The 15882-nt window shown below is 36.8% G+C and overlaps 1 protein-coding gene across 14 annotated transcripts in view; it reads left to right on the top strand.

Annotated features, from left to right (window-relative positions):
• KDM6A (lysine demethylase 6A) overlaps positions 1-15882 on the top strand; it is a 159176-nt gene that overhangs the window by 15384 nt on the left and 127910 nt on the right. The window contains exon 1 of one of the 14 annotated variants that reach the window (XM_064497267.1): positions 9088-11062. The exons of the other annotated variants lie outside the window; for them this stretch is intronic. Coding sequence (XP_064353337.1) covers positions 11018-11062 — 45 coding nt within the window. The 5' untranslated portion in view covers positions 9088-11017. Of the gene's footprint in view, positions 1-9087; positions 11063-15882 lie in introns of those variants that run through there. 14 annotated transcript variants of the gene reach the window in all.

The following is a 15882-nucleotide window of genomic DNA, read 5'->3' as shown; positions in this document are numbered from 1 at the left end:
TTTTTGGCTATCTAAGAACAGAGCTAGAAGCTCCGTTGCATGTGTAATGTTGGCAGCCTAACCTCTCTATCAAGTTAACGGATTCATTTTTTCATGTGTTCCCCCTCCCTTCTTGGAATTGTAGTTTTGCTTATCTTAAATTCCACGTGTAGCTAGCTCTGTCGCGGAGTGTCATCATATATGTGAGCTGTGAGTCATAGGCTTGCACGTGGTCATAAGTTGATGTGAGGGAGAGGGACACTTCCTCCTTAATTTTAGATTTTTTTTTTCCAAACAATGTTTATTTTCACTATTACTAATTAAATTCTCCACCTTTCCTTAAGTCCACTACTGTGTCTTGTGACTAATACAGCAAGTAAATTTGTAAAAGGGGCCTAAATGATTGTGGTAATAGCCACTTTTAAGGATCACTCTAAAATATATATTAAAATTGTTTTCCCTTGCATGCTATTTTATAAGTATTCAGTGTTTTATTTCCACGCGTGCAGCCTGCAGATGATCTCTGGGAAAATGATGCAGTGTTAGCTACATTTCTATGCAGGCAGTATGTAAAAAGCCCTGCGTTTTTGCCTATACTGTGATGTCTGCGGTCTTGGGGGTTTGAGTTGTTTCTGTGTCTTCAGTGAATGAGACCCTGAGCTCATGTCCTTCTAAGCATTTCTGAACCATTATGAAAGCTGTAGAGGTATGGCTACCAGAACTTTCTCAAGTGAGCCAGTCTTACTGCCATGTGAGCCTTCACCGCATGTAGCAGGTATAGGCATCGGAAGTAGCTTTACATTTAATTTCTGGAATAAAAAAAAAGACAGGTGTGTGATTTGAACTGAAGGAGGGAAAAAAGGGCAGATGGACACAGCACATAGGAAGGAGGGAGATTTCCAACACAAGAAAGACCAAATAGCCAAGTGTGTTTCTGCAGGTGTCTGAACAAGGCAGGGAAGATGTCTCAGGCGTCTGATGGGGTCAGAGTCAGCACATGGCTTGGGCCACATAATTAAAGCAGTAAGTTGCATGCTAGTCTTCTCTCATGTGCTTAAAACTATGATAACTAGCAGAAGGGGGGCATTCTGAGATTTTGGAAATAGACCATGTTTGGGACTTAAATGTTACCGTTACTTGTTCACTCTAAACGCAGGCCTGTGAAATATGAGAGGTTTTACTTCCATCAGGCTTTGTGACAGAGAAGGGTAGGCAGGTCACAGGACAGGGAAGGTTTGCAGTGCTTATCCTGGATTAAGAAATATACCTCACCGTAGCATGTTTTTGATCTTGAGGCTGCACCGAATTGCAGACCACCTATTGTAGTACAGCAGTATGAGATTTTTGCCTCACCTGCGACTGTATGTCAGGTGCAAACTGACCTGTTGCATCCGGCACATGAGGTCACGCAGTAGGTGAGTGCCAGTGGTTGTAAATGAGTCCTGGAAATGAATGAGATAAAGGCCTAGGGAGGAAGAGAAGGAAGAGTTTTGCATAGAAGCTTGTAAGTCCCTTTAACTATAGCAGAGTTCTCAAGAGTGGGGAGGGATATTTGAGAATTGCACAGTATCCTTTAGCTAGTCGCAGCTTTGTCATATGCAGTCCCTCAGGAAAACAGCTACTCCAGTTGTCGTAATTGGAGAAATAATTCTTTCTTTTGCTCCACCCTTGCCCTGCAAATTCAATGTTGGCAGCATAAAAGTTTGGTTTATGCTGTTAACTTTATCCCGTGATGCCTTGTGCCCTTCCAGACTGGGTTTAGCAAGACTTCTATAACCAAGAAATGAAATTGTAATACCCACGGACATAACTTTAACTCTGACCTCCATGGGTGACACCACCTCCTTTTGAAGCCTGTAATGTGCACATGTTCATTTTGCCACTGTCTGCCATTGAAGAGGAGCTGCCTGCAGCATCCCTATCATTCAGTTCTTAGTCTGCTTTCCAGGAAGACTGTCAGCGCTGTTATATTCTAAACCTGTTTTTTTCCCCTCTCTGTGCTTGGTGGTCTACCTCTGTACACCAGCCTTGAGACTTGCATGCCATCCTTGTCTTATGTGACTGCTGGTGCTCAAAATGGCCCAGGCGTCCCTGAGCCTTGCTTCTATCTATACAATAAGTTGTAGTGGTTTTCTTGTGGCACACAAGTGTGTTTTTGTTCGATTATGTTAGCAGTTGAACTCGTACCTTCTCTGAAGGGAAAATCTTCCTGCATTGGATCAGTGCTAACATAATAGTTCATACGTTTTTGCTTATACTTCAACTGTAGAGTGCAGCTACCCCTAATTGCAGCTAGAGTACTAGTAGCTGCTTCCCAGCGACTGTTGTCAGATTCTTGTGGACAGAACTATGATTTTCTGCTATTTCTGCAGAACTATATTTTCTGCTTCTGAGAGTTTATTTAGTTGCTCTAAACCTTCTGGAAGAGCTCCCACAAGATTCCGGTTAACAAACTATGTGTTAAATTTTATTGACAACGGTCTTCTCACTTACTATTTTTATATTTAGTATGTCCCTTTTAAAACCTGTTTCACTAACCTAGAGCTATGATTCCTATTTAATAGGTATATTACATTTTCTGATGAACTTTATGCAAAATAGTGATAGCGAAAGCAGTAACTTTCACTATAGATAGTAATATAGCTTTAGGCAGTGAGAGCTTTTTTGATAGTGAAAGCATGTAGTAGCATTAGGATATCAGTACCAGCTGCACTGAAAATAGCACTGCTGAAGATAAAGTTTCTCAAGATTTAAAATTCTGTGCCAGTGGTCTGCCACAGAGAGCACAAAGATTCAGACTTGGGTTGATGTAAATGGGTAGTAAGTTTTTTCAGATTCAGTACTGAGTCCCGAATAAAAATCAAAAGCAGGATCCAACTGTAGCAGTGCATTCTACTGGATTTATTTCTTCTTTTGTCAATTGCTTCTGATTTTGTTGACACCGTTTCTATTTTGGAGAGAAAGGTTGGCAGCCTTTTTTTGAGAGCTAGGAACATTTTGAAATAATAGGTGACAGTGGCTGTTCATATCTATTTTGGAAAGAAAAGTAAGTCTAAGTTAGAAATCTAAAAACAAGATGAATTGCACAGCAGAAAGCAAGTTGGATGCTCCTACTCATTTGAATGGGGGTGGAGGAAAGATGCTTAGAAGAAAACACACCTGCATGGAAGACTGTGTTTAGAAAACTTGAGAAAGTAGCTTAGCCTTATAAAACTCTGAAAAATACTCTTTCTAATGTAACTGCCATTGTTCTTGAATGCCTGCTTGCCTTGCAGCATATTACTGATAGCTGTGGGGGTCACAGAGCTGTTTGCTCATTGGGTACTGCACTATGGGTGACAACGCGTATTTGGTGTCAAGACATTCTAAGCTTTTTATAAAGTGCAATCCAGTCTCATTTCTGTTCCCATTTTTTGGATGCCTGTTTAAATGGGTTGTTAACTTAAGAGAATAGAAAGTTAACAATAGCAGTTCAGGTTTTTTGCTTCAAAAACAAATTTAATCCTTTACATAGAGTTTTGGAAGCATATCACAACATGTAGGATTGCTGAGTTTTTGTCAATACTCTTACTTTTTCATTCTCTTTTTTCTGTGAGTTGTTAAACTAAAACTTTCCTTCAAATTTAGGGGGAAATCATTTATTCAAAAGTGAGTTTCGGGAAGCTACTTTTGTGTAAAGGAAAGCTAATTTCTATGAGGATGGGAAACTTCAGTTGTTACATTAGGTGAGATTGACATAACCACAGTGTTAATACCTCTCTTGTTAGAGTATGGCGAAACTTCATACAAAATGTAATCTGAAAAGATGTTTCACAGTTTAACTCTTTGGAGCAAGTAATCGATAGTGGTCTGTCACACTTGGATAGCAGTTACTTTCAGGTATCCTGCCCAGAGTCTCACAGAGAGAACACGAAAATACATAGGACTACAGAGGAGTTTCCAGCTGTTTTTGAAGCCCACCCTTTCATGTTGCAGGCAGTTATGTCATATATCTCATTACACTTATGAAAATCATTATTTCTTGAAAGTGATTGTTCTTTTGCCCCTACCATTCCCCTTTTTCTTATTTTCAGTCTAAATTTACACATATTTGTTTCTCTGTCAACATTGTTCTTAAGCTGAAATAGCTCATTTTTCCTGGTGCTTGTCCTGTTGATATTTGTAGAAAATGTTAAACAAGCTTTTGGTTTGCTAAGCTAAATAAGTTGAGCTGTTTTAGCTTCTTATTGTAAGAGAGGCTCTTCTTTTCTCTTAGCCCTGTAGTTCTTCTATAAATGTATTTATCTTTCCTGAAAATACAGGAATAGTATAGGATGTTGTTGATCAGCTCTCACCAAGGTTTGATAGTAGTATTTCTGCTTTTGGGATAGATTGTTCCCCATGTCTTATAGTGAGGGAGCTAGGGGATTGAAACTACCAGAAGGCAAATTAGAACAAAGAAAAAGAAAGTAGTTCCTTGCAGCTAATCTGCAGAGCTCCTTACTGCAAGGTGCTGTGAGTGTTAAATGAATGGACGAGGTACAAAAAAGTGATTGGGGAAATTAATGGAAGAAAAATGCATTAAGGGCAGTTAAGAACAACAGTGCTATTGTTGCTGAAGAAGTTCCTGAACTTAAAATACTGTAGTCTGCAAAGGTATTAGGGAAAATATTACTATATGTTAACCCTTTTCTTGTGTTTCTTTTTCAAGAATGTGTTCATGGAAAGGCTATGATGATCTTTTATTATTTTAGGGTATGTGCTGCTGAAGTGAATGCGTAGACAGTATGCTGGGCCAGACAGACCCATAGCATGGGTCAATAGACTTAGCAGGATTGTCTGTCTCATTTTATCTTTGTTTGAAATTTGTCTTCTGGTGGACTCCAGAATTGTGTATGCTTTTTTTCATCTGCCTTATTTTGGCAGTATATACTCATCTTGGTTGTTGCATCCAACAATTTATGTACTTGAAGTTTTTTTTAGATAGTTTTAATGAGTCTGCTGCAGAGTTCTGCATCTTGTATTGTTGTATAACACTGCACTGTTACATGCCTCCTTAGGTTTACCTTTGCAGCTGTGACATTGATAGATGTGTTTTGAAGTTGCAGTGTTCTCTCCTCACTTATTGTTCATAGATCTAAAGTAATACTTCAATATTAAATTCAGTCCAAAGGCCTATGTTGTATCACTGCAAATTATGGAGATAATTATGGCTATTACCAGTAAGTATACTTAATGATTACAGCAGTTCACATTTTAAGTTGTTTTGTACTTCTTAGACAGTATTAAATATTTCTGAAAATGGATTTTAGGTAGCGTTTGATCTGACCCACAGAAAATGAAAGCACATTGGACTGCATGTGAAACAACCAGTGCGGAAGCCTGAGGTCCAGAGTCTCTTATCTCATGCCATTGCTCTGCCGAAGAAATACATTTTGACAAATTTATGTCTCCTACACCTTGTGGTCCCATGTGTGCCATTGTAACTATGCTATTAAGTGTTGCGGCAGTAAGGAGAATGGAGTTGAGGTTCTGCTCCTTTAGGCTACCTGGGTGTGAGACAGCCTAACACAAAGTTAATAGCCAAATCTTTACATCTGGAGAGGCAGGGAAATACAATGAACAAAGAGCTGCAAATTTTAAAAAGTACTTCATTTTAATATTCCACAGATATTTTCAGGTTTTTAAAACTGCTTGCTGTGAAAAAATAATATTTGAAACAAATGTATTTTTAATATATGGTGTTTTGTTTTTTTGCTTCTTAGCATAACTTAAGAGTCAGGTGTGTACTTTGTCATGCTAACCTACAAATAGACTAACTAAAAACTTAGATCTTATTCCTACAACTTGTAACACGTATTTGCAAATGTGCTTTTGCCCTCTCTGCCCTGATTCCAGGACTCTTTCATCATCCTTAGTCGTCTTGGCTCACTTGCCTGCCTCCCCTGTTCTTCCTTTTCTGCAGGCAAGGGCCTTCCTATCCTCAGTTATCAAGGACTCTGCTTAAGGAGCTCTTCCAGCTGCTGAGTGTGTGGAGAGGATGGAGCAACAGATAGGAGAGGAAACCCTTCTCAGTTGCCCCCCAGTCAGTGCTGCCAGGCCCTGACTGCTGGCTGGGGAAGCCTGTTTTCCCTGGCTGTTCAGTGTTAATTGGCCAGGACGTTGAAAGCAGTGGCAGCCCCTCTATGTGCTGAACAGCTGCACAGAGTTCAGTAGTTGGGAGTTTTTCCCTGTAAGCCACATTTGCAATATAGAATGGCCACATTCATGTCATGAGATGCTGGTTCTCCATTTGTGGCCTAAAGATGACATAAATTATATTTCTGTTACAAGTATTATTCATATGCCAAGCTTAAGCATAAAACTTTATACAAAATTTTATGCTTAAGCATAAAACTTACGCAACACCTCCTGTTGTTTGCGCAGGATGGGCCACTGGTGGCCCAAAATGGCTCTTTACTTTTTGGGATAAAAGAAATCTGCTACTTCAGAAAACTATGTAAAATAAACCTTTTGTACTACATTTGACATTTTTAAATAAAGAGATTAAAAAGATTGACACTTGGGACTGACTTATACGTTACCTTTTGCCTTTTATGATTACTTATAAATGTCTTTAATTTAAATTTAATGCATTTTTAACTGTTTTTAAATGTTCTTAAACTCTGTCACTTCTGTATTTTTTCATCCTCCCCGAACGTTTTCTACAAAGAGCTGATCACTTGTTTCTTGAGTGACTGGCATGATTGAAGTGATTATTATGTGGAGATGTTATATATTGGGTAAGTAATAATGGGAAAGCTGTTGTGCTGCCAGATGGAGTAGAGATGGAAAGATATGGAATGAAGAAGGTGCTGTTTTTCAGGGTTTCTTTGAGTAAATTGTGATCTCTCTACTTCCTTTCTCTGCCACCTCCCTCCGACTAAATTTTCATGTCTGTTTCTGTCTGTCTGTCTCTCTTTTTCCATGTGTGGTAATGGAAAGCTAGATCCAACCGAAGGAGATGTTGTGCCTTTTCCAGCTGGATATGGTCGAATAATATCTGCAAATAGTTATATTTGCAAATAGTTATATTTGAAGAATAGCAGCATGATGGAATTGAGAAGAACTCATACTTAAGGCTATATTCATTATGTAGATTCAAACAAGAGAGATCGTGGTGTGGTCCCAGGCTCCCTAGTACTTTACTCTAACTGCTGCTATAGCATTTTGTTTGGATTGAGTTCTTCTTTGACCAGTTGTGTTTAGAACCACAAAATCTGTATTGTCTACACAGGCTTGGCTGAGTACTAGTATATTGTTGCGGGTGGGGAAAGGATAAGTAGAACTGAGTCCTCTGCATATAGCTAGAAGTTGAGTCTGTGTCATTGTGCCTCTGTCCTACTATGAATTACCATAGTGACCTTGACTTAAAAGTGAGATTGATTTTAGAATCAGATATTTAGGGCACTTGCTATAAATATGGGCTACCCACATTCAAATCTTTGTTTGAAATAGAAGTCCTGAATCTTGGTCTTTCATATCCTAGATAAATGTGCTTATTGAATATTTTGAAGGTTTTCTCCTCTTTTTGGTGATTTTTTTGAGCATTTTTTCCAATTTTGTTTTCTGTAATATGGTATTGGTTTCAGACCTGCTGTAAGTACAGTTGTGTCCTTTGAAGCAGCCTTTATTTTCTAGTTCAATAGCTTCTCTAAAGATACATAGGGGTACATGGCGAAGCAATATAAATGTATGTTTTTCCGTTTGGTATTTGTTAATGTGTGTCTCTAGATCAGACGTCAAATTTGATAGGGCTTGAGAAGCATTATTCAAGAAGGAGGTCGTATCCAGTTCCAAGGAAATGTTAATGAAAATGATCTGTGTTGATAGCCTGCATGGTTATTTACCGCACAATTGCTGGATTCTTTAGGATATCTTGTCTGTGAAAATCCAATACAAAGTTTTACTTCTCAGAGATCTCCATTGGCAAACTCCTGAGCAATGTTTGGGTGTACTGTCATCTTATTCAGTATTTAAAGCATGCTGTGATGCACACTCGCAGCTAAAATAATGAGGTCTTGCACTTTGTAGTGCATGCACACCAACTCTGGTATTTACGTGAATGGACCCCACACAAGTATATAGTACAAGCAGATGTTACCTCTTTCCTTGAGTGAGGTATACCAGCTCTTCTGTTCAAAAGTGGTGCTGGTCGTTAGTTGCATGACTGTATCAGGAGGATTGTGTTCTTATTTCCTCCTGGTAATTGTTCTTGGTTCAGAATACTGCATAAAGTGGGAGAGGTTGGGGTAAGGCTGTGCATTTGCAGGCATTAGCAGAGAAAAGTTACAGATCCTCTATAGGAGAATGGGGATTGTGGAGCTTATTAAGGTGTTGACTAGGCAGAAAGTTCTTCTCCAGAACATTTTTCTATCTAAGCTGGCACACTTGCTTATAAGCATGCACACTTGCTTATATTCCACTGCGCTCACTTTTATATGAGTGGCTTCCCATTGTCTAAGAGCATAATTCAGCAGTCTCAAAAGCAGTATATAAAAATGGCTCTGAAAAAAGGAGTATATGTAAAGTGGTACCTGTATGCAAGATTTCAGTGATGTGGTAGAAAATTTTTTTGGGGCATCCTTCTTAGTATACTGGCTATGCTAATCGGTAGAGGTACTAGCACTCAGAGAATCCTTGAAGTGGAGCTATTTCAGTATCTGAAATAAGGTTCCTTCTGTTTATATAATTTTTATCCTTTATGTCTTAATGTGGCCTTACCAATTTTATGCCTCATGTGGTTCTGAAAATCCCATACTTCCCACCTGATTAGCATTAGTTTTTACACTTCCTTCATAAGCATCTTCTGCCCCATTATCTTCTCCATCCTTCTAAAATAAATCCTCTTTTCCTTGTATTTTCAGATTAAGCAACGAACAGTATTTTTGAAAATGGGGCCACCTCTGGTGCTTGAGCCCTTTTGAAACTGAGTTTTAGACTGTGCAGGTTTAGTAGAGCAAAACAGTTGTTGGTATTTTTTTTTTAATATTATGTAATAGTTGTTCCTTTATATCACCTTGTATTTAATCAAAAAAAATTATTAGTATGAAGCTAAGTATTTTCACACACAAATATTTTTTCAACATCAGAGTATTTGTAGACAGAATTTCTCGTGCTTATGTATGTATATTTCTCTGTCTCTCTTTAATACTTCCAGTTACTACTTTTTATTCAGGCTCTTTCATTGCTTCATTTTTTTTTTTGTGCTTGATAACTGATAGTCACTGTTTCATTTCCAAGACTTGTGTCCAGATGAGGGGATCTTCACATAAGTAGTGGTTACTCTAACTTAAGCTTCTCTTTTACTTAAGCGAAACAGGCAGCTGTTAATTCAGACAGTGGCTTCATTTGGTCATTTTTTTTCCTGTGTTGATTTAATTCTATTTCCAAAGTTATTTACAAGTGAAATTAATAATAAACATTTTTTGATGTATATATTATTAAAATCTTTATGAAAATCCTTAGCCTCTCAAATATAACTGATGTAGCATCTTCAAAAAAGATAAGTTTGTCTATCAAAGTTAACTATATGTTCTGAAGGAGGATGTGTTTGCATCTCACTTGTCATGTTCTGTGTTGGTATACTTAAGAATTACTAGAATAAAATTAGATTAAGTACTCTTATATTTTATGGTGTGGTAAACTATTCATTAGCTCCAGAACTAATGCTAAATTAAGGTACTGAAATTCTGATTGGAGCATAATTAATTTAGTAAAAATAACAATAAAAAAACTTCCTATATTCTCTGAGGAAAAAATAGCCAAAATACGTGTCCATTGAGAAATCTAGTGCTTAAAAAAAAAAAAAAAAGAAGAAGAAGAAAGTGTATATATGCACTCTTAAAAATAGAAGAATTATGCAGTATTTGGAAGGATGAAATTTCACACAGGGTTTATAAGACCTTCTGTGTCTCCTCATAATTAAACATTTTTCTAGGACAGAATAAAGAGCGGTCTGTTCACTGGCAGTTTAGAATGTGTTTTAATTATCTATATAATGTGTAGTATACATACATATGTAAATACGTATATATTTTTATATATGTGTGTGTATGTATGTGCTACTGTAGTGAGAAAACTAACGAGTTTACAGCCTAAAGGTGATCTCGGAATTAATGCAGAATGATTTACTACATTAGCTCCAGTTAACTAATGTTTCATCAAAATGTAATTCGTTGTGGACAGTCTAGCTTAAAAGTGACTGAACTTCTCATATTTTCTTTGAGAGGCCTGCACTATTGAGTTTACACCTGTCTCAGAAAACACTCAAAGAATGTCTTACAATTTGTTTTAAGTATTTTCAATTCAGTGCTGACAGGTTATGCTTTTTTTTTTCCTTTGGTAAAATGTCACTTTCTCCGTTTGTCATTGATTTGCATATGTTATATTTTGTATTCTGTTCAGCCGTTCTATTCTTTTTATGAAGCATTATCGCTCATTTTTCAATGATGTTTGGCTTCAGGAAGAATTATTTCTAAGCTACTAGTATCTTTTGTTCTCCATCTCTGGTTGTAGCATTTGTTTTAGTGATACTGTTTCTCCTCAGTATGTTTGAGGGTTTTTTTTGTTTGTTTGTTTGTTTGTTTTAATTGCTTTCTCCTTATGGTGATAGTGTGGTTCTTTCCTCCAATCTTTAGAACATATTTCAGTTATGCTGTTTGCCTTTCAGATAGTTTCTGTGTTAGTTTTCACTCGTAAACTCTCCAGTCTTGATCTTACTTCTGCTCTGGGCTGATTCACCTCCTTTCTCTCTTCTACTCTCCATATTATACTGAGGCTGGTATCCGTAACAAATATATCTTCCAATTATGGCTAAGGTAGGTTGCAGTAGTGGCTTTTTAAGAAAAGTCATCGTATTTGGAATCACGAAGATATGCACGATATGTATCAAGAACTGCTTGCTCTTCTGTCCTGCTTACAGTATTTATTCTTCTTGTGTCCCATTCCATGAAGCAGTCAGTAGTCGTGGGAAAATGAACTGGCTGAAGTTGATGATACAATTCATGAGAAATTATGCATGAAGAGAATCTGTTTCCATTGTTCAAACTACTTTCTGTCCATGGTAAGGACTTCTGATGATCTTAAATAGTATTAGTGGATTACAGTAACTTTTTGACATTCAAATACCCTGTAGAAATTTTGCAGCAAGAAAGTTTCTGAAGAACCCAGCTTGCCCCCCTCTTCCCCCCCCCCCTCCCATGACGTCCAAGTTTGGGGCATGAGCATGTTTGTGTGCAGCATCTCTTGAATTCCTCTTGAGGCCATCATATAATACACCCCAAATATGTAATACAAAGTGAGCAAAACTGTATTAAGAGGAGGGAGAAACTTTATTTAAAATGCAGTATGAGCTGCACAGAGAGCCTATAAAGAAGTTGTGTAAGCAGTGTCAGGAATTGATACTGAGTAAGAAAGTAAGGGAAGTTAGGAGTATTTTGCCATCCATATATAGTGGGAGAGTGTCTCTGCTGAATTAGTATAGGTTACCTTTCATCAAATACGTGTTGTATGCTTTTCTTTGTAAAAGAAGAGGAGACGTTCTTTTAAGTCATCTACAGCCCAGGAGGTGGTAATTATCCAACCAGTCATTGATAGGGGAAAAAATAGTGCAACTTTTGAAGAATTTGGGCCAGTGTCTGTTCTCCTTGCTCAGCTGAAGGTAGCCTTATTCAAACTTCTGTTGTTGCAGGGCAGGAGCTATAACTAAATCAAGAGGTTCTTAGGTTGGTGGCTGTTGTTATTTATAAATTAGATGCACCTTTGGTGAATTGTGTGGAGTGTGGGTGGGTGGAGAAGGGAATGGAAGAGAAGCCTTTTGGAATATCCTCTCTTGATTGAGGGGGGGAGATTGGGGCCAGCATGTAAATAGATATCTTGCTTGTCTAGTCTGTAGCTGTCCCTCAGATTCACTGGTTGTAGATTACCATGTGATCATTGCTTCAATATCTAGCACTGTCTACATAATTATTTTCTTTTCCAGAAGATTAAAATATCCTTTAAGAGTTAATCAACACTTTGTTTCTAAGCATCAGTGTAGTGTTCCACTTGTAACAGTGCAGTATTCCATTTATAAATGGACACCAGTCCACTGGTGTCTGTTTTCTCTCTCTTTTTTTTTTTTTTTCCCACATGGAATTCTTTTCATGCTTCCAGTTCTCAATACCCACCTGCAAACCCTGTTTGTTCAGATTGTATCTTTTTACAGAAGCAAGAAAATATAAATAAGAACTGAACATTTTTGTTTTTCTGGTTGAAAGCCTATGTACATACTTGGTGTTTTCTAATCTTTAAGGTTCAAGGAACATCTTGGGGATTTGGATTTGTCATTTTATACTAGGTTGTTTGCATTAAAACACTGCCTTTTTTTGAATAAACAATTAATGTGGAACCCAGTAAAGAGTATGAATTCCAATTATTTCTTTCACTGTAAATTATTACCCAGCTGTTTATATTACTAGTTCTTTGGTTTTCTGTGGTCATATGTATGATTTCTTTGTGTCTTAAGTAAAATATTTTGCTGCTGCAGTGCACTTCTCCATTTTCATATCATTAATGTATTAAAGACTTAATAATTAACACTTTGTGATGCTTGGCTATATAGTCCTCCTTTCTTCTTAGTAAATGATGCTCGCCAAGAGTAAAGAAGTGTTGCAGGATTAACTTTTTATTACAGTGTTAACTTTTTCCATTTTATTAATAAAATTGTTTACCACTAATTTGAATGTATGCTATAAAATACAAGTAATAAATGTGACCAAAGCGATGGTGATAAGATTTTTTTTTTCTCCGTATTGCTGAGGCATAAAGAACGCTGTTCTACCTTCTCCTTTATGAAACAGAACTGTAATAGGTATCAATGGCTTCTGCATAGAGTATTTAGAATTCTCTTTTTATCTGCTGGATTTTTTTCTTATATGGCGTTCCCAAATCAGTCGTCTTTTCCTCATGGTAGGAAATCATGCTAATAATAGCCCAAACTGGTATTTGCTTCATGGAGTTTACGTGTGTTTTTCTCTTTTTCCTTTTTTTCTCTGAGAAAATATATGTTTAATAATAGAAAATTCGTGAAATGTTCTTGTCACAGAAGAAGGAAAAATTATTCCAGTTCCTTTCCTCTTCCCTTTGCAACAATAAACAATGAACATACAGGGGATTTGGTGGAACATTTTTATAGATGCTTATGAAATTTAGTTTTTTTGTGGACACTCAGAAATATTTTCAGGCTTTTTCCAAGTTGACAAATATATTAAAATAAGCTGTTTTTCTCCTTCACTGTATTTTATTAATTTACTGTAATCATTGATTGTTGAATTTGTGAAATCAGAATTTCCATGGTAACTGGCTAGGATGTCATGAAGAGGGTTTTGTCACTGTCTTGTTAGAAGTGTTGACAATGGTGTGTTGCTTCAGTTTGCTTTTAATCAAGCAGGTGGCAGACAACACAGTGTGTGTTTTTTCTTTTTTTTTTTTTAATCATATAAACTGTAGCTTCTTTTCCTGCAGCCATTCCTGTATTTGTTTCCTGCTTCTGCTCTAGTTGCCATGCTGTGAAGCAGCTGCTGGTGATTATTTTGCCAAGTTCTTAAATTTTTCAGGTTTCCCTTTTATCTTCATGCAGCCTTGAATAAAGAGAAGGAAGTGTACTATGTTCTGTAGCAATTTTCCTTTTCATTTCAGGGTCTTTCTCTTTCTTGTTAATTTGTCAATACTAGCAATTCTCAAGGCTCCACTGAGTGCATTTAAAAAATCCATACAATATAGAGAAATAATAATACTCAGAAATATGAGGGTTTTTTTTTAAACTTCCTTAGAATCTTAGTGGATCAAATTGGTTGCACAAGTGGTGCCATAGATGTCCCTTGCAGTTATAGATCCACTGAGATGAGATCTTTTGAGTATTTGAGTATTCATTCAAGGAAGCCATATACAGATACATATAGTTGTAACCTCACTTTTCAAAATGCTTTGCATCAGTTCCTTCAATTAACAGAAGCAGTTCTTTAGATAAAGATATTTGTTGAGGGTTTGATGAGAGGAAAGTTTCTCAACCAGGACTGAGCTACTCTGGCTACTAGGAAGAAGACAAGTCTTATATTGACTGTTGTATTTAATCCTCCAGAGACTCAAGGAGGTTGACTTTGGTGTTCCCACTGAGGATGTAAAGCAAGAGGATGCTCTTGATTTTGGTTTCTATTTTATGTTTTTAGTATGTGCTAGAAGAATTTTGAAAATTCATATGGAATAACCTTTGCAATATCAGTTTGAATTTAGGTAAGTGTTTTTCTGATAATGTCTCAAATAGTTTAGAGATCAGCTGACACCATACCTTGATAGTGGAGCTAATTCACTCTAACGGTTAGAAAAAGGGGTGTTCTGCTTGCAGCTGTGGTCCTTTTCTTGTGCTGGTATTAGTGTTAGTAAGATGGCTTAGCTTGTATCTTCAGAGTGTATTCTAAAAACGAAGGGAACATTTGCCTTGCTGAGAGTTGATTGGAGTTGTATGGAAGACTTGGTCTTAGCTTTTTGTATGCCTACTCTGTGTAGTACTTCAGACACTACTGATGCATCTTTTAATGAGGATTTACTTTAAAATGGGCGGGGGGAATGTTAAAGGTCACAAAATGCTTAGTTGTTTAAGTGCATATGATTTATAATTTCCTTCAACTTCCTGTATAAAAAGAGCCTGTTAATTTGTTCAAGAAGTCTTTTTTTTTTTTTTTTTTTTTTTTTTTTTTTCCTTCAAATACCTGTAACCATAACCATCTAGTTAAGGAAATAAACTACTCAAAATTCCTGTCCAGCAGATTTTATAAGCTACCCATTGTGTTAGCATTTTCTGTATGCTCTAGGCAGTGACTGAATTGTAGAAGACAATATATTCATTTCAGGAAATGTCACAATGTGAATATTCTCTTTGTCAGATAGAGCAGGTATTTCATATTACCAGAAAATGGAAGGCCTATCTGCAAATTATATTTGTGACAGTAATGCTAGAGGCACCAGCATGAATTTGTGTTGGATTTGTACAAATCCAGAGGTGAGACCAAAAAGTGGGAGAGGAAGCAAGGCACAAAGAAAAAGATTACACATTAAAACATCTGCAGATAAGGGAATAAGTTCCACGGATGAGCCTGGATGTGGAGGATTTGTTTAAACTCATGTAGTAACTAAGGAATTTCTTCTAAAAATTCACTTCTGACTTATGTGCTTTGGTTCTGGTTCCAGGGATATAATTTTTTTTAGTTTGAGAGTTGACTGACTTCAGGATGTATGTGTAGTGGTGGAAATAAAATTAAAGGAGTAGTAGCTTTGATTAAGTGTCAAGAAAATTCTAGTCTTTTCAGTGCAGTTGCTAAGGTAAGACTTGTGGCATGGATGAAAAATTCTACTGTTGAAGGCTACCAAAAGCAAAGGATGTTCATCTATCTTAAGCAGCATTTTTTTGATATAAAGGCCAATACACGTCTCAATATAAGTTAAAAAATATGGACAAACATCTACAGTTTGAAATATATAATTTTAATGGTCTTATTAAATCATTTCAATACCACACATAGACCTAATACAAATTTAATATAAATGTTATCCGTTTTGCTGCAGCTGTGCTACAACATAGGTTTGTTTTTATCTGTCAAAACTTCTGTTTCTGAAAATAGCTGTAAAAGAAGGTCATTCTGGATTTGGAAGTAGGTGAACAAATATATAGTGCATCTGAAGTTTGTGATACAGACTGAGAACCACTCATCTGGTCACATACATTGCTTGTGTCCATTGAGTACAGCAAGGCCTATTTTATGCCTTGCCATCTTTAAAAATAACTTTAGAACTAGTGTAGCAGGGTAAAAATGGCAAATTAAAACACAGACTAGGTCAGTAATTTGT

This window comes from Dromaius novaehollandiae, chromosome 1 (genome assembly GCF_036370855.1).
Source record: "Dromaius novaehollandiae isolate bDroNov1 chromosome 1, bDroNov1.hap1, whole genome shotgun sequence".
Taxonomy (NCBI): domain Eukaryota; kingdom Metazoa; phylum Chordata; class Aves; order Casuariiformes; family Dromaiidae; genus Dromaius; species Dromaius novaehollandiae.
The sequence above is the reverse complement of the archived record's forward strand: the minus strand, read 5'-3'. Positions and strand labels throughout refer to the sequence as shown.